The sequence below is a fragment of the Homarus americanus genome, unplaced genomic scaffold (assembly GCF_018991925.1).
Source record: "Homarus americanus isolate GMGI-L3 unplaced genomic scaffold, GMGI_Hamer_2.0 scaffold49667, whole genome shotgun sequence".
Classification (NCBI taxonomy): Eukaryota; Metazoa; Arthropoda; class Malacostraca; order Decapoda; family Nephropidae; genus Homarus; species Homarus americanus.
Genome location: NW_024738608.1, coordinates 7345698 through 7373312, shown reverse-complemented (window position 1 = coordinate 7373312; position 27615 = coordinate 7345698). Strand labels below are relative to the sequence as shown.

The 27615-nt window shown below is 37.0% G+C and overlaps 2 protein-coding genes across 10 annotated transcripts in view; one reads left to right on the top strand and one right to left on the bottom strand.

Annotated features, from left to right (window-relative positions):
• The window catches only part of LOC121874218 (probable phospholipid-transporting ATPase IA), a 124792-nt gene that overhangs the window by 11689 nt on the left and 85488 nt on the right, over positions 1-27615 (top strand). For 2 of the 3 annotated variants that reach the window (XM_042378261.1, XM_042378262.1), the window contains exon 1: positions 18253-18500. The exons of the other annotated variant lie outside the window; for it this stretch is intronic. In XM_042378261.1, coding sequence (XP_042234195.1) covers positions 18449-18500 — 52 coding nt within the window. In that variant the 5' untranslated portion in view covers positions 18253-18448. Of the gene's footprint in view, positions 1-18252; positions 18501-27615 lie in introns of those variants that run through there. 3 annotated transcript variants of the gene reach the window in all.
• LOC121874220 lies at positions 748-16635 on the bottom strand. Of its 7 annotated transcripts, none has more exons than XM_042378270.1 (10): positions 15872-15934; positions 11682-11723; positions 11031-11139; positions 10488-10611; positions 9782-9883; positions 8357-8542; positions 5318-5685; positions 3682-3777; positions 3409-3551; positions 748-1750 (listed from the first exon to the last, which is right to left on the bottom strand). In XM_042378270.1, coding segments are annotated over exons 2-10 (1791 nt in total). In that variant the 5' UTR covers positions 11684-11723; positions 15872-15934; the 3' UTR covers positions 748-1089. The 7 variants fall into 7 exon arrangements, with proteins under 7 accessions (XP_042234204.1, XP_042234199.1, XP_042234200.1 ...); XM_042378265.1 differs by lacking the exons at positions 11682-11723; positions 15872-15934 and adding an exon at positions 14391-15309 and having other exon boundaries at positions 5318-5446; positions 5504-5685; XM_042378266.1 differs by lacking the exons at positions 11682-11723; positions 15872-15934 and adding an exon at positions 14391-15309 and having other exon boundaries at positions 5318-5503; positions 5564-5685.

Genomic DNA, 27615 nt, shown 5'->3' with positions numbered 1-27615 from the left:
AAGTATTTCCTCATATTCTTCTTGCATGATATCCTGGCGAGCATGAAGTTGTGTCATTGTGTTGGTGGTGTGTGACATCTCACAAAATTTACCAAGGTTTACTTCTTTCACCCCTTATGATATCTGTCCTATTGTATCTTGTGTGAAGAGTTGTTAGTCCCCAGGCCCTCGGTCTACTGGGATAATTGAGATGATTTGCAACACCCTTTCACATACTGTACACCAGCATGACTATCACATGTTGTGGCATGTGACAGTGTTTCTTTTGACAAGAGGAACTACAGGGTATGTAATTCTAAAATGAGATCATGCACTATAACTGGTACAGTATGTTGTGACCAAGAAATATGACCATCTCATATATTTACTTAAGGAAGTCTGGTAAAGACTGTAAAAAACAACTTTAAATTGAGGCCCATCAACAAATTCATGATGAAATGTGATGGATTTTTAAGGCACAACTATTGGTACTAAATATGGTATATGTATTTGAATTTAGTTGTTTTTTGGTCAATACTTTTACCTATTTTTGTTACACAGGTATATATCTATTTAATATAATTACAACTTAAAATACAAGTACAGTTTACAGAACTAATATTGTCCTAAATTTAGAGTACGTATTATGCTTAAAATGATGAATACATGAGTAAACTGTGAGACTTATTGCCGTTATGTTTGATTTCCTACACTTGGGTATCATCTTAATAATAATGCAAGTGATAGTAAGAATTAAAAAAACTTAAGTTTGTATTTATCATATTTATTAAATTTTCAAAATACTGTACCTGTACATTCACGATTGCACTTAGGCATGTGGTCAACAGGTAATAAATAGGCACTTTCACTTGTTAATGTTAAACACTCGAGACCATTCTAAAAAAAAATTCCAAGACTCGCAAATTTTGTAAATATGCTTGCTGCCTAACTCCTCCTCTGGAAACTATATAAGGCTCTGAGAAGTACTGTATAGGTCATTAAAAACATTTCGGAATGTTCTGTATTTATGACTTGATACAGAACAGTACAGTATACCTACAGTAAATGGAAGCAGAAAGCCCACATCATATCTGTTCCTTACATGACATACTACAACATATTCACAAAATGATCTGGACACCATGTTGTACCAAGATAAGATTTCTCACAACACTTCACTGGACTTAACCTTGCACTATTAACATCATCATTATGCTGTTCTTTAACATCAACATTAAAGCGACGTTTAATGTTATGTATGTCTTTCCTAACCAGCAGTGAATCCCTATCTAGATAACCCTTATTGCTCCTCACATCATCCAAGATTTCGTCTATCTCGACACCCTTTGCCAGTTTAGTTGCTATGGAAGTTTGCAAATCATCTGACAGTTTCAAATGGGTAATATCACATTCATGAGAGTGGTCTAAACAAAATTCTGTTGTACAAGTCTCCAGCAGTCTGTCATGTACAACTTTAATGAAAGCTGAACAAATGCCATTAATTTTTGAGGAGCCTTGTGCCTTGATACTGCGTCTACCTTTACCTTTAGACACAAACGAACCTGATCTGTTACAGTAAAAATAGTCTACTTTGGCATGTTTGATTTGTGTTTGTCCACTGTGCTTAACAAACCTCGCCCTCGTCTTCTTCTCTACGTCCTTCATCCATGACATAAATTCTTCTTTGTTTTTAAAGTGCCCAGCCCTCAGGAAAATGTCCCTCTGGTGCTCTGCCTGGTAGTGCCCAAGAAGGTCCTTCATCACAACAAATCTGTAATCATAAGAAAATGTTCTAAGTTGTCAGTTTTAATTGTAAGATTTTTTTTCCCTACCACCACCACCACATAGCCAGATGGTGGCTCATGGTGATGTTTGTCAAGGTGTATAATGAGAGCCATGTTACCTCTAAACATAGTGTGTATGTGTCATATTTAGGATTATTAAGTAGAGATTTTTTCGTCCTCAAGGCATTCAGTAGCCAAAAATTTTGGAAAGACCTAAAACCCAAGGTTAAAATTTCTGACTCAAGCCTAAATCCCATGTCCCAGGAGTCCAGGTTAAAATAAATCTGGAGTAAGTCATGCTTTCACTTTTAAGTAGAGTTTGTCATTTGTCACAGAATATGGTATCATAATCATTTAATGGCTATTGTTCATGCTTAAATGGGTTAGCTGTGATTACCTGATGGTATGGGCAAATTTGAAGCAAGTTTTAAATTGGATGCCCTTCCTATTGCCAATAAGCATAATACTAGAGTAAGAATGGGGCTCTCTGGAGAGAAAAAAGTGACTCATTTATTCACAATTAAAAAAAAAAAAAATTATATATGTACTGTATATGTATATATATATATAATAGATGGAGATATTCTTTAACAATCAGGCCTTGTCAACAGTGACCCCTCGTTTAACGAACTCAATCCGTTCCACAAGGTCGTTCGTTAACCGAAACCATTGTTTCAATGGGTTTTTGGGTAATTGGTTCCAGCTCACCGAAAATTTCCTAAATTCAAAAAAAATGGTAGAAACGTTCACTTACTTTGAGGTGTGTATGTAGAAGGCTCCTGGATGATGATGATGATGATGATGATGGGAATTAGAATGGTGGTGGAGGAGAAGGAAGAAGAGAAGGCATTGGGGTGGAGGAGAAGAGAAGGCATTGGGGTGGAGGAGAAGGGAGAAGAGAAGGCATTGGGGTGGAGGAGAAGGGAGAAGAGAAGGCATTGGGGTGGAAGAGAAGTCACCCCATGGCGCCATTTCACCCATAAAATTTTAGCTCTCTTGGTGTAATTCAAGATTATTTTCTTTAAATCAACACTGCACTGCATTATATATTGTCAATATGTAAAATAAATTTCAAAATGACCAATAATTTGCTTGGAAACACAGAAAAAAGCGTTTAGTTGAAGAGAGTCTCAAGCAAGATGTTACCTCCAGTGAAAACAGAGAGAGAGACTAATGCCTGTTTGCTGTGTTAAGAGGCTGGATGCCGCGCATTAAACTACCGGTAGTCACTTTACCTTCAATTATGTTCAATAATTGTTAAAAATGACTAAAAAATTGAATATTAAACTTTTAAAATTATTGAATAGTATAAACTTCTTGATATTTACTAAAATAGTAAGGAATTTAAGCCCTAGAACCGATTAATGTCTTGGCTGACTGATACTAAAGCTGGTTGCCCGGTCAGTGCAAGCAAAAACATGTTGAGGTCGGTTCGTAAGAAATTCGTTAACCGAATTTTTTTTCGTTAACCGAAATTTCGTTAACCGAGGCGTTCGTTAAACGAGGGGTCACTGTATAATGACTGGCTTTGGATTACAGTTTTATGCTCTTCCTACACTGTCTGGAAAAGCATGTGTATATAATGAATACAGTATACAGTACAGTACATATATTACGGAGGTATGCTCAATATTTTTGGACAAACCTTAAGCTGCATTCCATACACTGTAGTGTTTTTCGCTGTTCACAATCCTCCATTACTTCTTCATGTTTACGTTTCCTATGCTTGAAAAGAGATTGTCTTGATGCCACTACTGTGTGGCAAATAGGACAATGATATACCTTTGTCTGTAACATAGAAAATAAAATTGGTGTAAGTAGAAAAGCATCAATCAATCAAAGTGAAATCTTCTTGTCTAACCTTACAGTAACTAATAATTTCATTATTTAACACTGCAGCCTCCTGTTGCCACCTTACCTTAGTGGAAGGGTTTGAAGATGCACAGTGTTGGTCACTGTCTGGATTGACACCACCATGATTGTCAGCCTCTATCTTAGGTCTTTCGGAAGTTCTCTGAGGATATTTTGAAGTTAGTGTGACTTCAAAATCAATGTGGAAGAGTAACATAGATTTGAGTTATTTAATGTTACAGCAATATGACTAAGGCCTACAACTGATTTCTCTAAACAAATTTTTATTTATTTATTGGGTAAGGCTTCTTCTTGGAAAGGTTTGGGTCATCTCCATGGAGGTATAATAGGGTGGAGGCAGCATCCGCTCAGAAAAGTGAGGTCACTCTAAACTGCTGGCGGCCAATTGTGGTTGGCAAAAGAGGCAAGGTCGCTGCAACTGTTTACCACTAGAAACTGTACCAATACTGACTGTGCCTAGCAGCTGTGCAAATAATGTTAGGGGAGACACTCTGTGAATGCTATCAATACCTCTGTTTTGAAACACAGAGTTTTAGATAGCGTGTTGTCCGAGTCATCTTTAGCTAATGAAGAGTATGATTGCAGTATACTTATGTTCCTAGCAGTTTCCATTTGTCTCAAAGTTCCAACAAAATTGTTGCATATATAGCTGGCTTTGTTGTGTTTCAGTTAAAGAAATCTCTACACTGTGAAGCGTGTGTTGATGCCTTAACAAGCACTAATGTTGGCCAGATGCATTCTCTGATTGTTGAAATCCAAAGGGGGCCTGATATATCCTTATGATGATGATATAGATATCTGTGTTAATTGTGAAAAAAAGTTTAGAGTAACCATGTCATGCAGAAAAAATACAGATCTAACTTTAGGAAGAGTAGATTTTCACAGACTTGTTCATTCAGTGTTGTCAAGTTACACTAACAGAATAATTTTCTAAACTATCTCACCTCATGTTTGATACAGAACCTATGAAAAATCACATACATTTATTGATTAAAGCAGTTGCCAAAAGCTATTTGCAAGTAAGATATGCATATGCTGCAAAACAGTGGACTGCTAAGTTACAAATTCAGGTTAAGGTAAAGAGTCATCAGATATACACATAGCTCATTCATTTCAGTGGCCAGTAGGATTATGTACTATACATATAGACATCGTGTTTACACTGATGTTTATTGTATTATTTGTGTATATTTTTGTGAATAATAAAGGTTAATGAATTTTCTCACTTGTTTACACATTAACAAATGTATTTATGAATGAACAGTAGGACAATAATTCACGTAGACGTCGTTGACTGGAGGCGGGCAGCGGGCTCTTGCCAACCACAGTATGGGGGCAGCGTGGCTGGCTGGCTGGCTTCACTCCCGACAGCACTACACACCGCTCATGCTGCCTCCACCCTATTATACTTCCATAGTCATCTCACTTATATTATCAAAAGAGGGACTAATGAGTACTGTACCTGGAGAAAGCATTTAGAAGCAGTAATTACCTATTTGGTCCATTAAATGAATGAGTGTGTGTATTAGACAGGTGGAAATCTTGAACTCCCACTAAAAAAGGTTATTCAGATTTTGTTTCTTGTTATTATGGGACAGTGATCTTTCTCTGGTACATTAGGAGGGAGAGTTGAATTTGTCTTTTTTTTTTATCATCCTCTTTATGCCCTGAGTGATACATACCTGAGCTTCACACCCTCCAAGACCTTCGTTTTCTTGGCAGTTAGCCGGATTAACTTGAAATGTGTCTTCTGTGTCTCGAAGAACGTCTTGTTTGCCTTGATTAGTGTCTGTGTTATGCTGAAGAACATCCTGGTTTTGAGGAGTGTCTTGAACATCCTGGTTTTGAGGAGTGTCTTGAAGAACATCCTGGTTTTGAGGAGTGTCTTGAAGAACATCCTGGTTTTGAGGAGTGTCTTGAAGAACATCCTGGTTTTGAGGAGTGTCTTGAACATCCTGGTTTTGAGGAGTGTCTTGAAGAACATCCTGGTCGAGTTCAGTGGCTTGATCAACTGGGTATGGCACCTCCTTTTTCAATAACCAACGACCACCTATTGTTCGAGATGAAAGCCTTATGATAATGGTTGGTGAATTACAAAAATCAGTGGAAGTAAATAACAGTACAGTAAATGTCTTGTTACTGTAACTAAAAAAGATACTGTCTGTTAAAAAATATATGCAGTACAGTCAACCCTCACTTTACGCGGTCCCACATTCCGCGTTTCCACGTTTACGCGGTGCCCTGCCAGAACCCAGGATGCTCACATTCCGCGGTGGGTGTACCCCTTTACACGGTGAAGTATAATTTTTTTTAATTTGGCTCATAAAATTCATACAAATTATCCGGCCAGAATATAATTTACATTGCTGGAATTCTTACAATTTGGTGATCATTTTGAATATAAACATCATATATTTTGCATTAGACATAAAATTTTTAGATAAAATGTTTAATCTGAGTAAGTATGTTATCTTTTGTGAAAAATATATGACATTTATATTCAAAATATTCCTGGTCTTACAAGGAATCCAGCAATGTCAATTATATTATCCTAACTTTACTTTGAGGTATTATTTATTAAAATCTAGTGGTTTTCCCCCAAAAATTTCTCAGAGAGGGAAGAGCCGGCAGTGTAGTGTGAGAGGGGGAGGGAGTGGTGTCCATTATTTGAATGGACATTAACTTGGCGACTGTATTTCTCTAAAGTATTAATTGTGTGCATGTACCATCATAAAATTAAGATGTTATTTTTACTACAACATAGTTATGTGTCGTCAAAAAGTGGAGTTTGGGGATCGGCCTGGACTCCATTTCAATTAATCCCATATGTTATGTTATTCACTTTACGCGTTTCTCGCTTTCCGCGGTACCCTCCGGGTTACATTAACCGCGTAAAGTGAGGGTTAACTGTATACTGTAGTATAATTTTTTCTTCACTGTCTACCCTTTTCCCATTATAACTTAGAATGGCAAAAAAAAGATCTCTCTCTCTGTCTTTCTTTCTCTCCATTTCATTCACTAACTACTGTTCGTGTGATTAATGCAAATGCTGTACAGGTACTCCTCGACTTATGACATACTCGACTTACGACAACCTGGACATACGACCGCCGTGATCGTATAAAATATTTTTCACATTACGTATTTTTGAGTCCTGACGTTAGTGATCGCGATGTGTACTGACAAAATTTTCATTTGTAATTCCCTTTAAAATGGCTGGCAAGCGTAAAAGTGAGAGTTCTCGTGGTGCTGAGAAGAAAAGGAGACACCCATTTTAGAATTTCTATGTATTATTTTCGCCTTTTCGACCTGGTCGTCGGGACAGAACCCCGTCGTAAGTTGAGGAGAGACTGTACTACAAGACAGCTGCCATATTCACCCAATCACACCAAGTGACCTGATCTAACCTAACCCAAGCTGCTGCAACAAGGGCCATTGACTGTTCTTCCTCTTGTTTTAGATTAATTCTTATAGTTTTGGTTTTAAGGCTTTATAATTTTTTCTAAAGTTTTCTGACAGTTGTTGGTGTTAAAAGATAACTATTACATTATATCACATCACAATGAAGGATTTCTTAAGAAGTCTATTATTAATTTACTTACACACATAAACCACCGCCATTTAAAATTTTATGCTATGGGAAAATGTGGTTTATTACCTGAATTAAGATGAACTGGGTGTGTGAAAAAAAAAATTAAATATAAAAATAATTTACAGTATAAAATATCCCAAGCAAAACATCACAGTCTTGTACAGGGATCTTTCATGGTCACTGATATCATGTTGTAATGTCTTGCCCTCACAAGGAGTGTGTCCCCCCCCCTGGCAGGCTAGATGTCTATCAGTTTGGTGTTGGGTCATGTGGATCAAGCTTACCTTCTCCACTGTTCAACCAGAGCTATTGTAGGAACCCACTCACTGTACCTTAGGATTGAACATGGGCCAGTAGAGAAGGGTAATGATGTGCTAAATTTTATATAAGGAGGTGGTTGAGTTATCTGGCATATCATTTAAAACAGGCAAAAGTAACCAACTAACCCTAATCTAACCTTAATTAGCAGACTGTAGCTAAAATACAGGTATATTAAAATATTGTTCAGTGTAGATTAGACTTGGTTGGTCAGTTTTGCTCAGTCCATAGCTTTCTGAGCTCAACGTGGATTCTGGTTGCAAAAAGTGTCACCTTATCCCGGCAACATGAAGGGGATCATATGTAACCTGCGATCAAGAACGCAAGAACTCCACCAAACTCTTATTTACCATCATCCCTCAACATGTCTGGTGAGTACCTGAGTTATAATCCTTTATTATACAACACTACTGTATCTATGCTTTTAGAGCAAAATAATCTGATTTTTCCCTACGTTCCATGTTATCAGGTGGTAGTGCTTCTCTCTACCTTCACTAAGGTTCTACAAGCAGACTACACAGTCCAACTATGGTATACTTAACCTCAAGTAGGATTATTATGCAAGGTGTGGTTGGTTTACATTATCTAGTTAGAAATTATTTAGATTTGTATAGTCGGTGAACTGGTGTTACTATGAGGTTTATTTTAGTTTAAATTATTTTTATCTTCTCATTAAACTTGTATTTTTATGGATTTTAGCTCGACAATAAAGAAAATAAATTAAATGTCCTGTGTACAGTATGGCATATCTTCTGTGCAGGGAACAGTAACAATGTAGTGCCATGTCGACATTATGTACAATTTAACATACCATTTTTGGGCAAGGTATCAGTGCCTTGAGGCTGCCACACTAGCTCCAGGTAGTCCATGGCAGGTGGTGCTGGTTCACCAACCTTGACCACCTTAGGGGTTCCACCATCTCCATTATACACTACTTTCCTTTTCTCCTGCCTTCTGCTGCTTGACCCAGACATTGCTGTGCCACTGTTCATTCCTTCTGAAAATGAAAAAAGTTTACCTTTAACTTATTAACACTAATAAGACTACAAAGGCTGTTCTTTATCATATAAAACAGAACAGCAAGGCAAAGATGTACAGTAGTTTTCAGTGAGCCATTAATGATGACAGACAAAATAATAAAAGACCAAATCTGACACCCCTAATGAACTTAAAATATTGTTAAGCTTAATTAGTTAGTTAGTCTGGGTTAGGTTAAGTTAGATTAGCTTTGCCATCATAAATGGTATGCTTGGAAACTACATCCTGGTGGTCTTTATCTTTAAAATTTTATTACAGTTTTAAGAAATAATACTTGCACAGTATATTACTGTATATGAAACATTAATTACATACATAACTAGGAAATGTATAATATTATATTCTCAATTGATGAATATTAAGGTTAACTGTGACTCTTCCTGTTGCTTTACTTTGTTTTCACACTTCAGGAAAGCCAATTCTAATGATGTGGCAGAAAGTCTGAAAATTCACAGGAATATATTTTGTTCAGAAGCTTTGATGATGAATGCCCAAACCTATTCCTCTACAATTATGATGGAAAGTGGAAGATCAAAAAATGTTTTAGGTAAATACAGTACAGTATATGCCAATTACTGGTATCAGTACAGGTTGGCAATCCCTTATCCGAAATCCTTGGGGCCAGAGGCATTTCGGATTTTGGAATTTTTCGCTTTTCAGAATGGTTAGTTTTTTGTGGGGCAATTTTTTTTTTTAGCCCACCTGGGCAAGGATCACTGACCCACATCAGGAGAGATATAATAAAAATTATAATAATAATAATTCAGAGGTCTAGGTCGCGTTTCTCACTTTTGATCTTTTTTCATTCTTGTATTTCTTTATTATTAGTATTTTATTACAGTATTATTGTTATTATTATTATTATTAATTTTAGTATTTTATTTTATTATTATTGTTATCGTTATTATTTTATTTTGGTGTACAGTATTTTAATAAAAAATCTTATTTACTATGAATAATTATTACTATTATAATTATTATTATTACTATTACCCACCAGGTCCCGATGTGAGTCAGTGATCTATGCCCGGGTGGGCTAATCCCTGTTTAAAAAAAAAAAAAAAAAAAAAAAATTGCCCCACAAAAAAACTTTCGGTTTTCAGAGCTTTTCGTTTTTCGGATAAAGGGTTGTCAACCTGTATTATAGTACAGTAACTGGTAAATCACAACCACTTCATACACAAGTAAGATCACTCACCGCTCTCAGCAGTAACGTGACTGTCAGGCTCTTGCAGATTTGAAAAAGAACGATTCAATTTTGCAGTCTGGTTACTGATGTCTCGTAAGGTGACTTGTTTGCCTATTAAAAACAAACAAGAAGCAATAAGCAGGGTCACATCCAGAGCAAGAGCATAGGGGGGTAGTGTAAGACAAATTCTTTAGTAAACATGATGCTGAAACTAATGTACAGTACAGTATTGTTTTAATCAGGTAATTCATTCATAGGTCCCAACCTGGTCAGTTTAGAAATGAAATCTAAAATCTGCATAAAACAAATATCTGGGGCAATAAGCCCCCCTGGATACAGCATTGATAAGCCACTTAACTATTATATGCAAGAGCATGAATGTCACACAGACCTTTTAGTCTGACAAGGGCATAATGCTCATTCAAAAGTCTATTGAACAAGGAGCTCTATGCATACACCAAATGGCTAGTAAACTGATAAGTGGCGAATATGATGAAAAAAAAAGGGTTTTTAGTTATTAATTTTATTATTTTATATAAATGTTATCATATCAGTTATGTATGTATTTTGTTGTGTATAGAAACTTATTCACACATATATAGTATTCTGTATATCACTTAAATATTTTTCTATTTAAAACAAACCGTAATACTGTACAGTATCAGTCATTATATACAGTATATATACTGTACTGTATAAACTTTTAATTACTTGCCTGTCTTATTCTTTATAAGGTCCTGTAGTATCTTTTTATTTGGTTGTGTCTGCAACATTTGCTGTACCTCCTTCATCTCATTATCATCCAGTCGCCTCTGCTTAGGTAAACACTTAAAAGTTTCCTGCAAATGAAAAGTGACAACATTCACATGAGTTACACAAAGGATCCTAAAAATATTATTCACACACTAGAAATGTGTTAGTGCAGTTGCCTCAAAAGCACTAAAAATAACTAACTTAACACAATGGTTATTTTCCTAATTACGGATCTTTACTCGCTTCTGCTATTTGTTCTTTTCCTCTTCACCACTGATTGGCTTGTTAGCCTCTTGGGCTTGGTTTTGTCTGTTACACACTGTTGGCAAGTACTGTTACTGGGCCTGTATGGATCCAATAGGTATCTGTCCCTACACCAGTGTTGGTTAAGTCTGCCCTGATAATTTCGATTGGTCAAGGCCGATAACTTTACCTGTGTATTGGTCAAGGTCGATGACTTTACCTGTATAATGACCCAAATTAGTCTATATTGCAAATTACCAACCTTGCTCACTGGGTGATTGTGTGTTGAATCCATCTTAATGACAGATAATCTCTGTCCATCCTTTGATGCTCTGAACTGAACAAAAGACCCACATGTTTCACGGAATGACCTGAAAAGATTACAAAAGTATCTAGGATAATAATGGAGTCTTTTAAACAATTCACAATTTTTATTAAAACATATCAACAATTATGCCTAAATTTCCACACATATACTTCGTCTTCTAAAGTAGTCTCTCCTCGACTTACGACAACCCGGACATACGACGGCCCTGTCTCCTCCTCTGCTTCATCCAATTAATGTAGTCTCCATGCTTAATTAAAAAATTATTGAGGCCCCGTGTGCATTCAGCTGACTACATTAAAGGTACGTGCACAGTAACACTATATTCATTTTTCATTATTGATTACTTTTACTGTATACTGTATTTCATTTAGAATTTCTATGTATTATTTTCACCTTTTTGACTTACGACCAATTTGATTTACGACCTGGTCGTCGGGACGGAACCCTGTCCTAAGTCGAGGAGAGACTGTATTGAGGAAGGGGATGGGACTGTCATTCCAGGGAAAGTTTGTCGTTTCATCACCAATGAGCCAACCTACACTTAACTATACAGTATTAAGTAATATTTGCTGATAATGTACTTACATTTTTAGATTTTGAAGTCTACTCAATATTCAACTCCATATACTGTAAATGGAAATTATCAGTAGATATCTTGATAAACTGGTTTTATCAATGGGTCTTATTGATAAGGCACTTAAACTGGGTAATGGTCAAGTTAGAAATAAGAAATTGGCATTGGTTATTTATAAGGTCATGGATCTTTACTTACTCTCGCTATTTCTCTGGCATCGATTCTGATTAGTTGGGGCTAATGACAATACTGTACTGTATTCCAATATTTGTGGCAGATGAGAGAACTATTTTGTCATTCTCGATTGAGTTTGGCTATTAGTCCGACATGACCTATCACAAAACGACTTCTAACCTAACCAGTGTTTTGAATCACTGAAGCCAAAATTTTTATTTTTATTAATTCATCATTTCACCACTTATCAGTTTACTGGTCATTCGGACTAGTTCGTTCTTACTTTGTTATGAACTTTACTGTCTCGCGTTAGTGCAGGACTCAAACCCAAGGCATACAGGGGGGGGGGGGTGCCTACTTCGCCACCAAATTTTTTACATATTTTGTCACCACTTTTTTTTTTTACCCATTTCATCACCGCATTCATTCCCATCACAATTTCAAGGGCTTTGGACCTCCATTATGTATTCACTGAAGATGTAATGGCTTGTTTACTATCTTTGTGTGGTATTATTTTACTTTAGGACATTAAGCACACCTGAAAGTTATAAACTACTGAAACATTTAGATCTCGCTATCCTGAGCATTTTGAACCACATACAGTATATGCATGGCAGAAATGGACAATAGTGACACAATTTATTTTAACTGATTTTACGTAGTTTTCAGTCTTCGTCTGAGGAGATGTTATCGGCGCATCACGCCTGCACAATATTGACTGATTTCATCCAGTCGTGACTAATGATATATCAATATCATCACGCGATTTTTTTTTCGACCAATCACATTTGATTTTTTTCAAAGGAAGCAGCCTGGGTATTTTCAATGACCAGTTTCACAATGGCCGTGGTGGAGGTTGGTTATCATTTGTGCTCATACGATTATTTTAATTTTTTTTGCAGAGTTTTACGAGAAAGACGATCATTCTATCCAATTCTTATGTATCCCTGGTCCTTCCACCAGTCCGACTAATTACCCAAATGTAGCCGCAATGAAGTCAAATGATGGTCCTACAAGCGTATATCGGGCTGTGAATCACTTCTCGATTATTATTTGGTGTCATAAAGTCACAAAAAATTGGTAAACTTAATTTAATCTGATTTGTGTTAGGTTAGGTTAGGTTAGGTACATGCACTCGATCTATTAACTCAGATTAAATTAAGTTTACCAATTTTTTGTGACTTCGTGACACCAAATACTAGTCGAGGTTAGGTTTGGTTAGGTTAGGTGCATGCACGCGATCTATGAACTCAGATTCAATTAAGTTTTCCAATTTTTTTTTTTTTTGTGACACCAAATACTAGTCGAGAAGTGATTGGCAGTCCGATTTATTCATGTAGGACCATTATTTGACTTCATTGCGGCTACATTTGGGTAATTAGTCAGACCCCCTTCCACTTCTAACTAAGGTATTGTACTTTTGGACATGGCATGCCCCTTTTTAACTACTGAAACATTTAGGTTAGTTTAAGCTAGGCCTACCGTGGGTCCGGGGGCAGAGCCCCCAGCTAGGGGTTAAGTTAGGTTAGGTTATGTTTTGTTTTTAGGTTTGACTCGTTTTCTCCCCCACCCAAAAACCCCGATTTCCCAGGCTCTCCTCCATTATTGTGGGGTCGGGTGGGGGGGAGGTGCAAATTCCGCCAAAAATGAAGGTCAGATTCGTTGAAAAACACCCAAATACACTGGAAAAACATATTGGTCAACCCCTAGGGACTCATGTCCTAAAGTAAAAAATTTCCCTTTGTGTACATACATTGGATCAATGCAAGCATCTCACAAAGACAATTTATTAAAGAAGGCATGTTTGGACAGTAACTGATAAAATGGGGTCCGACTAATTACACAAATGTAGCCAAATGCAGCCGGAATGAAGTCAAATAATGGTCCTAGATGAATAAATCAGACTGCCAATCACTTCTCGACTAGTATTTGGTGTCACAAAGTAAAAAAATTGGTAAACTTAATTTAATCTGAGTTAATAGATCGAGTGCATGTACCTAACCTAACCTAACCTCGACTAGTATTTTGTGTCACGCAGTCACAAAAAATTGGTAAGCTTAATTCAATCTGAGTTAATAGATCAAGTGCATGTACCTAACCTAACCTAATCTAATCTAATGTAACGTAATCTAATCTAATGTAACGTAATGTAATGTAATGTAATCTAATCTAACCTAACCTAACTCAGATTAAATTAAGTTTACCAATTTTTTGGGACTTTGACACCAAATAATAATAGAGAAGTGATTCACAGCCCGAATTATGCTTGTACGACCATCATTTGACTTCATTGCGGCTACATTTGGGTAATTCCTCGCTCCGTTGGTACATGCACGCGATCTATTAACTCAGATTAAAGTAAGTTTTCCAATTTTTTGTGACTTTCTGACACCAAATACTAGTCGAGAAGTGATTAGCAGTCCGATTTATTCATGTAGGACCATTATTTGACTTCATTGCGGCTATATTTGGCTACATTTGGGTATTAGTCGGACCGGATAAAATGGTTTTCATACTACAGTATTTTAAATGTTCAATCTACATACCGCTGTCTTGCACACCTATCGATGGCCATGCCATTGTGACGTTCAGTAGTCTGGTTATCATCACTGCATACCTGTATGTCCCTTCTAATGAAATCAGGTGACAGGCTGTCAGACATGAGTTCAAAGTTATGCTGAGTTAGGTGGTGTGATCTTTGAGCTTGGCGATGTCTGTTACCTTGTTTAACAATGCTGCTTGGTTTAGGCAACCGGTGAGTATTAGGGTGGCTCTGTTTGTAGCTAATCAATTCCTCTTTAACAATTTGTGCAGCTGAGGTGAAGTTGTCAAGTGCACATCGCTCTTTGACAGCTACAGATACTTTTGTTGTAGCAAGAAGGCCTGGTGTTCCAGGGTGGTTGTGAGCCTGTAGACCTGGCTTAAATGTTGTCTCTCTCTGAATTACACTTGCTGGACACCTGTTATGCTTCTGGCGGATGCTGCAAGTCCAGTACGTTACAGACTCCTTTTCTTTTCTTACTGTGTATGAGTAACCATCAGAGCTGAGCAACCGTAGCTTCCCACGGTTTGTACCAAAAGGAATAACTTCCCAAATAACTGGTTGATCATCTGGAAGGTTTTCTGGGATCGGTTCATCTTTAAGAGATGTTTCTTGTACTGGGGTGACTGGCTCAATAGGAAAATTAAATGTGAACGAATTGTCAGCACTAGTAGAAGATTCCTCCAAGGGGAGGTCAACAGTAGCAGGGCATTCTGGACAGTGCCAGGCAAATGATCCACCTTCCTTTAAATGTTTGCTTATTTTCCTGTACTTATCCTGGGTGATAGTTGTGACACACTTCCAGTGTCTCCACTGATGGCAATAATCACAGTAGAGAGCCTGCCGCCGTGATCGTATTTCCTTGCCACATCCAGAACAAAACTGAATACAGCTTGTAGAAGCCATGCCGAGTTGAAGGGCAAGCTTACTTTTACGTTTCTGTTTCACACTGACTCCCGAATGTATCTGAACTTGCTCCAGTGCTTGTCAAGTCTGGTCTTGAAATACCCGGTAGCTCACACTCGCTGCCGTCACAACAAAGGCGGTGGCAGAAGTGCGCAGGCGCAGTAGCTAGTGCGCGTTAAGATGGGGCGTGTCCATTTCGTCACCAACACATTTTATTACCCATTTCGTCACCACTTTTTTTTTACCCGTTTCGTCACCGCGTTCATTCCCATCACCATTTCAAGGGCTTTGGCCCTTTATTACGCATTAACTGAAGCAGCGAAGACGTAATGGCTGGTTTACTATCTTTGTGTACATACAGTTACACATGTGCTATTTTCATTCGTGTAAAATAATAACTTGCAATTTATCACTGTATTACCAGCGAGTGCTGACGAAAAGTTTTTTTAGGGGGGGTCCACTCTATTGTACCACCCACATAAATGAATGCCAGACAAAGTGTAAGTAAGTAAAGATCTGAGACCGGACAAATAACCACTGGGTATGAAATAAAGTTGAATGGTTTTATACTGTACTTACCTCTGATTAGGTCTTTGGCCAGAGCCTCTACTATGATACTCCCTGCCTCCCTTAACACAGGTGTACTTCAGTTCATAGTACAGTAGGTCTTGATTCGGGTTGTCAATTTGTACTCTCTTCCCGGCGGTATTGATCGTTCTGGAATCTCTCTTATAATAAGTCATAAACTGGGATTGTTCAAACTTTTCCATAGCACATTTAACTTCTTCGAAGGATTTAAAAGCATCACCAACCCTTAAGACGTCTGCAACTACTGCCGCCATGTTTACAATTGCAAGTGACTGAATAAAGTGAACTAGGACAAGTCATCTGCCCTAACCAGAACGAATGCCGGACACATAGCGGAAGTAACCATAAGCTAAAGTGAAACCCCAGACACCATCATCCTGACCATAAAAGTTTTCTCAGGGATATGCCATATAAAATAAACGATGGTCCTGCCATCTGTTGCGTGAGGTTACTAAAATGGTCGAGTAATCAAACGAGAAATACGGCCTTTATTTTTGCCTTCCTCTCATTACTCTATTCTCATTGATCCAGACTATCGGTAGTTTCCTTCACAACAGCCAATCGGCGAACTGTACGGCTAAACACCTGTTTCTCGTAAACTACAAGTTCACGTTTAAGATGTCGAATTCGGGAAATGATCAGTGGATGATTGTACAGTGCTCCCTTACTATAACGAGGCAGGTAAAGAGCCTACAGACTACAGAGCACCCGTCAGCCTCACAGAGGGATAATGTGAGGCTTTGATTTATTTTTAGAAACATGACGCTAGGCGCCCCAGCCAATCAAGGATAGGTTGGATGACGCGCGGTCTCTAGCCACCACCTGTCAAATCTAAGTAATCCGGCATATTAAATTGATGACAACGTATTATTAATGGTTGATGTGAAACTAATCTACTTGGAAGTTCATAAAGTCATGGTGAAATACACATAATTGCTTAAAATAGATATAATTAATGACGTCAAATATTGGACCAATCAGAGCATGGTTGACACCTTGCCTGTAACCAATTTACGCCAAGGTGGCCCTAGGTGCTGGCCATCCTCGATTTCCAGGGGCTTCCGTTATTAACCAAAGACTATAATAAGGAGGACAAGAAAGCAAGACAAAAACCGCGTAAGCCGCGTATAGTTGGCCGCGGGATCAACAGATGGCGTTGATCGGAGCTTGGTGGATCACTTTTTTTTATCGGTAAAGGTAGACGCTTTCCCGTTTTTCTTATTATAGACTTTGCCTGTAACCATAAGGTTCAGCTTTTAGAAATTTTAGCCCTAAGTACATATAAGAGGACATATTTAATCATACAATGCAGTTTAATAATAGAATAAATGGTATGTGATGACAATAATGTTAAGTCGGCGCGTCGTCACTTGATTGAAATAAATATCTACAAATTTTTGTTAACGGCTCGGCTTTTTTTCCCCATAGCGAACAGTGATACTGCCTATTCAGTGCCTTTAACATATTAACTACTGTAAATTTAATCTAACTTGGCCAATGCCAGGTTTGATTATGCTTATTTTATCCTACATTTTTTGTTTACATAAAAATGTCTAATAAGTAGCATTATTTAGCATTAAAATAAATTGAGAATTTTTTTTATAATATAGATAAATACAGTATGTTATCCTTACTATATACGTTTATAACAAAATTAAGAGTAGCAACGTTTGGGTTGAAGGTTGAATTTATTTTATCATCTTCACCACTTGTCTGCTTATTTGGCAAATTATGATGAAAATTCATTCTGTTCTGATTGATGACAACGGGAGCAACCATCAGAACTGTACAGCTTGTAGCAGGAGGGCGAGCATCCTGGGATAAGAATGTAGGTGTCGCGGTTGGCTACCCTGGTCATGATAACATTAAGACAGGATTAATTAGAACTGGGCAAATTATGTCTAACATTACTTTTAGCGACATTATTGTTCATTAGTGTATGTGCTGAAGCTGCAATAAATAAGGAAGTAGGTGGAAAAAGAGGTAGATCCTCTGAAATCCAAAAACAAAGTAACAAACTAAACCAACAGGAAGCGCTACATTTAGTCTCAGTATTTATATTTTGAGGATACATGTCTTATATATGTAATTTACAATTTTATTTTAAAGCTGTACAATTTATTGTGGAAATGTTAAGATTTAACTTAACCATATTCAGCAGAAATATAACCAGCTCATATTCTGTTGAATGTTGTTTGTGCTTCATATTTCCGTGATAAAATGATATAACTTTCATATGAAGCTAAATTGAATCATATGAGTAAGAAAGGTATCCTGTAAACATAAATACTGAAGTTATTAAGGTTTTGCTGTTGATTTGGTGGGTTTAGTTTGTTTTTGTATTACAGGAGGCGGCGCGAGAGGTTGGCACACTGTGTATCGACAACAACACAAGACCATAACAAGGTGGCGGCAGTGGGTCTCACGCTAGCTAACAAATATGACTCACCTCCACATTCCTGGCCGTAGCGGGGGTTGACCCATGACTATGTCAGGTCAACTCGTGTCACTGGCCCAATCTACGACCAAGTGACCCACACCCCGACCAAGAGAACCTGGTGGTTGGTTATGGAAATGTTGCGGCGAACGAACAGATCCGATGTAGTGAATCTATTCCGAGGTGAGTACGACCACCTGCCATATTAACAGTAGAAAATGCTTATGAGTGGCTTTGAACGGAACCGTTTTATGGAGATTATTTATGTCTTTAAGTACATTCTGTGTGTTTGTTTACCATCTCGTGGAGGTATAAACACGGTGACCACAAGGTCAAGGGTAGTGTGCTGGGACCCACAACAGGTGACTCTACTCTTATGTCTTTTATATATACATTGTTATTTTGTTACGCCAGCCTGAGAAAAGTATTGGGCACTAATTTTTTACTGGCCAATAATTTCCTCCGGTTACGGTTGAATTACCGTAGAGGAGTTTGAGCAAGGATGGAATTGGTCTTTATTATGATTTCTTTGGCAAACCTCGTCAGTAGTACAGTAGGCCAGAAGGGATTCATTGATAAGGATCCTTGCATTATGTTGCATCCTGGTGTAGTTAACCTCCCAATATTAGATTAATTTGTGTAAGCCCTGTCCTTTAATAGGAAAGTTCCCACTTTATTTATGTAGACATAAAATAATACATTAGAGATTTTACACATCATTTCCAACCATCAAAATGCAAATCTTATATGGTACATGTGATGGTCATCAATTCAAAGTACTTGTGGCCAAGATGCTTTCAGACACTTGATATATTTATCTCAGGAACCCATATAGTGTACCAGTGTATATATAGTGCATATTTTATAGTTTCACCATTTTTTATTTTGACAAAGTGTGGTCTGTGATCAGTCGCTGCTATGAGATGCACACAGGAACACCTTTACAAGTGATAACAAGTACAGTAAGATGGAGAAATACAAATTTAACAACGTTGTGAACAAAAAACATTCAGTTTTTATATAATGTTGACGTAGGGCTCTGAAAGTTACGTAATATGACGCACTTCATCATAGGCTGTAGTGAGCAGCATGGTTGCCAATTGTACAATGCCTTTAGCCTTATTTCTTCACTGGCTTCATTATTTCACTAGTTACATAGGATATTCTACTTTATTTCAAGTCTATATTTAACTGTCTTATATTTAGGTAGGAAGTATTATAATGTCCCTCAGTTCCTCCTTCACCTCCACGTTAACATATAGTATACAGATAATTCCTCCCATATAGTGCTTTCTGTTCCACTTTTCTTTGTACCTGTAATATATTTAACATAGCATTAGAGTATTCACAAATATTTTACATTTCTTAACCTTCCTCGGTATTTCAATTTGCGGCGCAGTACAGTATATTACCAGTAAAAATTATTTATATTTACCTAATGAAGAAATCTGCAATTTGCTTGGAATGTTTTTTGAATTCTCTCTGGTATTGTCTGATGCAGCTGAACTTTGGGAAGTGACATGTAAGATCATTTGTTTAGAGCTACTTTTAGAAGGGGGGGGGGGGTGTTAGTGTTATGGTTACTGGGTATATAATGTTTAGAATAGATCAACTGAAATTACTGGGGGAAACATCTTCAGGTGATTCAATAGAATTCCACATTAGCACAACACGACAAGAATAAAAGAGTTCAATAATGCTTGAGGATGACTTGTGGTAGTGTGTCTGTTGCCTGTGTGATGTGGTGACTCTGCTGCTTGTGATGGTACGGACAAACCAAACTCAATATTTGAAAGTACACTAGTACGTATTATATTTACAATATTCAATAAATTTTTTATGCCTATGCTACACTAACAGGAGCCTGATGAATGGTAGTGATTTGCTCATGGACATCTACCCATCCACAGTATATCCAAGGTGTTAGCATCATTAAGCAGAAAATGGCCATTGTAGTTGAGGAAAATGTTTTGGACTTCTTGACAGGTATCACTGAATTACTGTACTGTACTTGATTAGTTTTCCAAGCTGTTTATTCAGAGTTTTTCAGCCATATGAGATGTGGAATTCACAAACACAAATCATAGATATTATAAAATTTAACCATCTTCATCACTTTATTACCAACCAGAATGCTTTTGCCATCCCAGTGTTTTATAGTTTTATTCATTAATGATAGCACTGTACAGTATGTAGATCTCTGGTAGGTCATTTCCACGATGGATAACTTTGAGTGATGCGATGAGGTGTTGTCTCGTAGACTGCTGTAGTATCTTAATATAGAAAATGAAACATAGATACAGGACAGGACATACATTAAATGTTCCTTACTGCTCGTTGATGGAGGCTCAGTAGAATATTGTACAGTAGTATTGTAGCTATGATGTTTTTGTGCTTAACTGATGTTTTAATGCCTTTTCTTAACTGGTGCAGGATGGCACAGAAAAAATCTTCTCCAACTGTGGTGTTTGGTGAGCTGCTGCATTATTATCTTACCTCTAAATGCATGACTAAGACATATACAGTACAGTACAGTATATCAAGTAAATTTAAACAAATAATTTATTTTTCTTTAGTTAAGATGAATTTTGTATAGCTACAAAAGAATTTTATAATGGTAATTGAATGTTCTGAGTGCTTAGTGTATTACTGTAGTTTCACTTTCTTTCTTTACACTTGATAAATTGAAACTTATTTAAAATAAATTTATATTTTTTTCAAGACTAGAAATTCATTCTTGCACTTAAAACTAAAAACATCTGCTCAACTTACCTACCTCTTCTCTTGTTTAAAACATTATTTGTTAAAAAAACAAAAGTTTAAATATCAATGGAAGACTTAAATTGTTGAGTAAACACCATACAGTATTATTGTTTAATATCTAACATAACCATCTGTAGAGCTTTTTTTCCTGACTTGTCGTGCATATTTCTTTATAACAATCAATTAACTATCAGTCTTTTGGCCATTATCTGACAGGGCTTCCTTGGCTACACTGCAGATCCTGAACCCTGAATACCTTGTATCTAAGATTTCTCACTTAAATGGAAAAATACTTTTAAATCATAGCCTTTAGCCAGAACACGAATCATTCCTAATGGCATCAGAATTACTCATAAGACTGTAGTGTGTTGTATTTAGCAGTTAGGGGACAAAATCTGGGATAATGAGCATAAGGCCCCCTCAGATTTAGTACCACATCTCAGCATTATCCCCACAGACCCTCCCTCATTACAGTTGACGTTCATACATATTATTTTAGTACTGTGTTCCTCATCTCCTTCTGATATATATGCAAAGTCACTCTAAAGTAAGAATATTAACAGTATGTTAAGAATTATTTATAAGGAAAAGAAATATTGAATGATGATTTTGGAGGCAGGATGGGTACCAGTTAAATATTGACAACAATGCAATTTTGAACGAGTCAAGCGAGGACAAAGATTAGAGATAAGATAAGGATTAGATTAGGTAGATATGGCCAATCTATTGTGAGAAAGAGAAGTGTTTCATAGATAACTTGTGAGAGAGAAGTGTTTGATGAGATTTGTTCTGAGAAGGAAGAAATAGTGTTTTGGAGATATGAGGAGAAGGAAGTGGAGGTGATGAGAGAATTTTCCCTGGAGGTAAGAGGAAGTGAAGAAGGAATGAGGTGTCACAGGAGCACTTAGGATTGAAATTGAAGACTGTGTCGGGGAAATGTAATGCACATGGATGGAAAAGAGAGAGAGCAGCTTTATATTGTATGTAGAAATTGAAAGTCAGCAAGTATGGAAGGACTGTAGGAATATCTGTGAGAGTGGGAGTGAACTACTTGTGGAATGGAGGTGCTCTGTGTGGGAAAGTGGATGGGTGGTGAGCATAGGTGTATTTAGTAGTGCAGTATGCTTAACCTACTTGCTTTTAGTATAGATTTAACAATTTATTTCTTATTCAGAATAAACATGAATACCGTAATAAAACTAATGTATCATACACAACATTTTACTTCATCCCAAAAATGTTAGTTTCCTTCATACTGTACAGTACTTTTATTTTAATTGCTTAGTATTGTATCTGTAAGCAAAGGTATAGTAGCTGATTCACTGCTAAACATATAAGTGAATATGCAAATATCTTTACCTGATTCTTCAAGCATTATTAACATTAAATCATAAGTGCTGTAGTATCATAGATTTAAAATTTCTTTAGAATTCGGAGACAACTTTGCTTGCTTGCTTAGTTTGAAGAGGAGATGTAATTTATGATATATTGTATTACTGTATATCAACTGTACAGGTATTATTGTAACAAAAGCAGTTAAAAAATTACCTTTGATATGTTTAAATGTTGCTTCTGTAGCTGTTGAATCTGATTACATGCAGTATTGATACAGTACTGTACACTACTAATGGATTGCAGTGATAGTTATAGTTATTCCAGGTACGTACTGTGTAAACTTTATTTAAACAAATATTAGAGCAATGATTACCGGTAATGTTGACTATTATTGCCTTTATTCATTAATGTCAAGTCATATTCACATTTTTGTAGTGGATATATTTATCTCATTACTGTACTGTATTTGTCCTTATTTTTCCCCTGTCTTGCTGTGTGTCTACCCAGACTTTGGTGTCAACAGTAGCTATAGGAGGAAAGACAGTCAGTACTGTACTTTATGTTAATCCCTCCCTTGGTATTGGATATTGTTTTTTTTTCTCCAGATTTCACAGTTTCTTGAGTCATTTGTGACTGGTGTAGTCCATTTAATGGTATTAGTAAGCTCTCTCAGTAATCTTGATTGGCTGGTTGACAGATTCACTAAGAATTCTTTACCCATGTTTTTTGGCAACCTCACACCACGTGGCTCCTCACGGCATCCTCAGTTTAAGCACTCCATGTGCTTATCTGTGATGCAGTTTTAAGCATTCTTGGTCACTTTTTATGTATACAAGTGTTTTTTCCTGGCCACCAGGTGCTGATCCCTTGATCTGTAGCACTGAGCAACTAGTGGTTTGGTCACCTCCTTGGTAGGATTCTTGTCCACCTAGGTGTTGGTCCACTGTTGGGAAGTGTACTGGATAGTGTACACTATGCTCATTTTATTGCTGAGTGTCCAGAGGCTAGTGTACAAGGCGGTCAGCTAGTCTTTTGCAATGGGTGAAAATTGAATCTGGGATCCTTGATTTGTGAGGCAAGTGTTGTGCCACTCGGTTAAAGGGGTTATTTATCGTATTTTTTAGTTTTTTTTATTGTTTTTGTTTTAACAAGAAAGGGTGGCATAAAGAAGAAAGAATAATTGGAGATACCTGTATTAACTTATGATTAAATATACTGTACTGTATGAAAACTTACTTCAAGATCTCCATTTTCCTGACATAAAATATTGAGGGTGGTACACTATACCCTGTACTGTATTATTGTATCTCTCTACCCATAAATTCATCCATTTGTATAAAATTTATCTTGACTACTGTATTTGATAATTATTATTTTCCAGACTTATTTAATAATGCTGTCTTCTAATCAACTATGAAATATTGATAAATTTCATTCATTGTTTGTCTTTATTTTTCTGGTAGTTGAAGAGGTGCTGTTAAGGGTTTTTGTACTTAAATGAAGGAAATTAAGTTAAAATTTTTGTATTTTCATATTTTTGGGTGAAGTTTCCCAAATCTTCATTGAAAACTGCAGAACCTCTCCCCCTGCTTTTTTTGTAAATACTATTGTAGGTTGTACAGTACAGTATAACATTTTGCTGTGTTGATTACCATTGTTACTACATTACTATACAGTACTTGTGTTGTTGTTGGGGGTCATCCTCTTCTCTTGTGGCAGCCAAACTGTCTTGGCGGGAGCTGCTGCTGTTGGTTGTCCAGGAATAGAATAGCCACTTCTATTACTAGTATCTAGTGACTATTCATGTTGTTATGCTGACCATTCAAAGTGTTTCCTAACTATTCATCAGGGTTTTTCTCGGCATTTCTATGTGTGGGGGGCTGGGGGGAGACGAGGCCTAAGGGGGGTACAGTTTTGGTTATCAAGTGGCTGATGATGGCGTATAGTGGACATTTACGGTGTCAAGTGAACATTCATGGGGTCTAGTAAACGTTTGATATCTAGTAGACGTTTGATATCTAGTAAACGTTTGATATCTAGTAAACGTTTGATATCTAGTAGACGTTTATGGTGTCAAGTGAACATTCTTGGTGTCAAGTAAACGTTTATTGATATCTAGTGAACGTTTATGGTGTCTAAGTGAACATTCATGGTGTCTAGTAAACGTTTGATATCTAGTAAACGTTTATGGTGTCAAGTGAACATTCTTGGTGTCTAGTAAACGTTTATTGATATCTAGTGAACGTTTATGGTGTCGAAGTGAACATTCATGGTGTCTAGTAAACGTTTGATATCTAGTAAACGTTTATGGTGTCAAGTGAACATTCTTGGTGTCTAGTAAACGTTTATTGATATCTAGTGAACGTTTATGGTGTCGAAGTGAACATTCATGGTGTCTAGTAAACGTTTATGGTGTCAAGTGAACATTCTTGGTGTCTAGTAAACGTTTATTGATATCTAGTGAACGTTTATGGTGTCTAGTAAACGCTTATGGTGTCTAGTGAATGTTTATGGTGTCCTAGTGAAGATTCATGGTGTCTAGTGAACTTTTATGGTGTGCAGTGAGCATTCATGGTATCAGATGTTCAGTCATGGTGTCCTACTTCCTGCCTTGTATCAAGTTACCGGTACTCCGCGTGTCTGTATGCACGTCCTGCCCCTCCACCCAGACTTTAGACCCAATCATCATGTCTTGTGCCCAATCTGTAAGCTTCATGAGGGATTGTGATACCGTGTGAATCAGTTAGTTGTGGTGTATCCTCCCCTCCCCCCATGTAGACCAGTCATGTGTGGTGTATTCCCCTCCCCCCCCCCTCCTCTTCCGTGTAAACCAGTCAGGTGTACCCACGTTCAAGTCACGAGTGTTGGTTTCAGAGCATCGCGTCGCTGGCAACACTCGGGCTTCACTTAAGGAAATATCTGGGAAAAAATACATATGTATATTTAGATTATTGTTGTTTACTTTATTTTGTAGTTGTGTTTTAAATGTTTATATTATGTATATATTTCGTTGGTACTTGTATGTTGTAGTGTATATATTTTTGTACACGAATTTTATGGGGAATTATAGTCGGAAATTATTAATAATGGTGAATGCGTGAGAGTCGTGTACAGATTCTTGGAAGATGTGACGTCACCACTCGCCTCTCTTCCTTCTACCCCTCGTGTTGCCACTGTTGGAAATATTACGCTTCATACTCTCATTTTTCATTTAATTTTTTTGTATATTATTATTTTTCCTATCATGGATTGTATTGTAAGTTGAAGTATATTTTATGGATCATATGAAGAATCTCCCCACATTGTTGCCAACTGAAGAATCTCCCCTCCCCACAAGTTCCCATGTGAAGAATATCCTCACCCTTTATTTCAGTGATACATTGTTTTCCTTTAATTTTTGTTACTTAAGTTTTTATTATTGAATATATTAGTTAAATCAGGATGAGAAAATACAACATATACAGAATAGTTTATTAAACTTGTCATCACATAGGGTACTGAAGAGAAATATGAGTACATACAGTAGATTCTCATAAGCATTATTATAAAATCGGGCATGTCACATATACTCCTGCAGGTATGAATGAAGAACCTAACCTAAGCTACTGATGAGGTCTTGGCCACCTGTTGTGTCCCCAGTGATCATGTGAAGAATATCCACCCCAGACTCGTCCATATGAAGAATTTCCAATTCTTTATATGATCCCATTTTATTAAGGAATGTGTGTGTGTGGTAGAGAGGAAGTCCCACAATATAGCCTTGTATCGTGTGGTGTAAGGTTTCAAACGAGTAATACCGGTTATTGTTTTTTTCACTTTATTATTCATCATCCTATTGTGTGATTTTTATATTATTATTCAAATTGGGTTTTGTTTCGGTTGGTTAGTTAGCGTATTCTGATATCGTAACGTTAAGTTGTGGGAGGTATCGTAACGGCAAGGTGCGGGTAACAGTTGGTGGTGATTTTCGTTTACACTTGGAAAATCGTTATCGGTTTTATCGTACAAGTTGTTAATGACGTCAGTTACGGTGGTGCGTGGGCTTGGCGCGGCTGTTATTTATGTGTTGACGAGTATAGTGACAGTCAGTGGTGGGTCAGTTACGCAAATAAAATAGAATGATTCAACAGTGGAGTGGTTATGTAACTAAGTTAGTGCAAATTCTTTTTATATTTTTATGCCATATACATATTTCTTCAAGAGTTAGCTTATGGTGTACATCTGTGTTCATGTATATATTAAGACTCGTGACCATCTTCAGCACACTAAGATAAATAGATATTGTCACCCTGGAACGCTGTTGTAGTGGATTCCTCCCCTACACTGTCTTTATATGGCTATTATTTTTTTCCTGAACCTGAGTGGAGTACAACATAAGCCTTGCAACATTAATACTAAATGATGGGCAACAAAAAGGTTTTTATCGTACACTGTACATTGAGTGAGGGAAGGGCGGTTACAAAATTAATGTATTGAGCCATTTGGCAGGCCCGCAAGATGGCCAGGCCAGTGTTGTACGGGTACCACGAACAAGACGGCTAAACCATTTATATATTTTTGATGGCGAATATCACGAACCTAGCCTAACTTAACCTTACCCAACGACCTCTACGATAGTGATGGTCAGGGTACATTGGTCTTGGTAGATTTGTGTCGTGTGAAAAATAAAAATGTTTCGTGGTCCTGTTATGTGGAAAGCTTTCACCCCAAGATCACAGAAAATGAAAAGCTTGCGTGTTGTTTGTGGGTGACTCAGAAGTTCCATTTAGTATTCGCATAATTATCAGGTTCAAATATTCAAAGGTACACACTTCAAGCTTTTCCATTTAGCTCTTGTTTCCCATTGTAATCTAAACTTGGATTTTGTCTGGCAACGTAAGCGAGCCTGTGTTATGTGCTAAGCTTTGCAGACAGATGACTTGGATAAGACTATGTTTAGTTATCCAGAAAAGTAATTCTTTGATTACATGAAAGAAAAAACAACAACTGTGTATTCATGTAAAAATAAGTTGAAATGTACAGGTCCTTCTTAGAGTAATCAATTGTTTACGCACTGTTGAATGAATATAGATTATCTCATAATAGAATAAAGTGAACTACCAGCCAGGAAAGTGTGTGTGTGCCATCACGATAAATATTGTATGTTAACGCGAGGCAAGTTCCGGTTCAAACACAAAGAGGAAGTTTTATACCAACGGAG

Coding starts and splice junctions, on each gene's coding strand:
- LOC121874220 (XM_042378263.1), bottom strand. CDS start 15,292: ATGGCTTCTACAAGCTGTATTCAGTTTTGTTCTGGATGTGGCAAGGAA. Junction 3,778..5,317: donor TTGGAGGGTGTGAAGCTCAG/GTATGTATCACT, acceptor AAATATCCTCAG/AGAACTTCCGAAAGACCTAA. Junction 1,751..3,408: donor TGTATGGAATGCAGCTTAAG/GTTTGTCCAAAA, acceptor TTATGATTACAG/ATTTGTTGTGATGAAGGACC.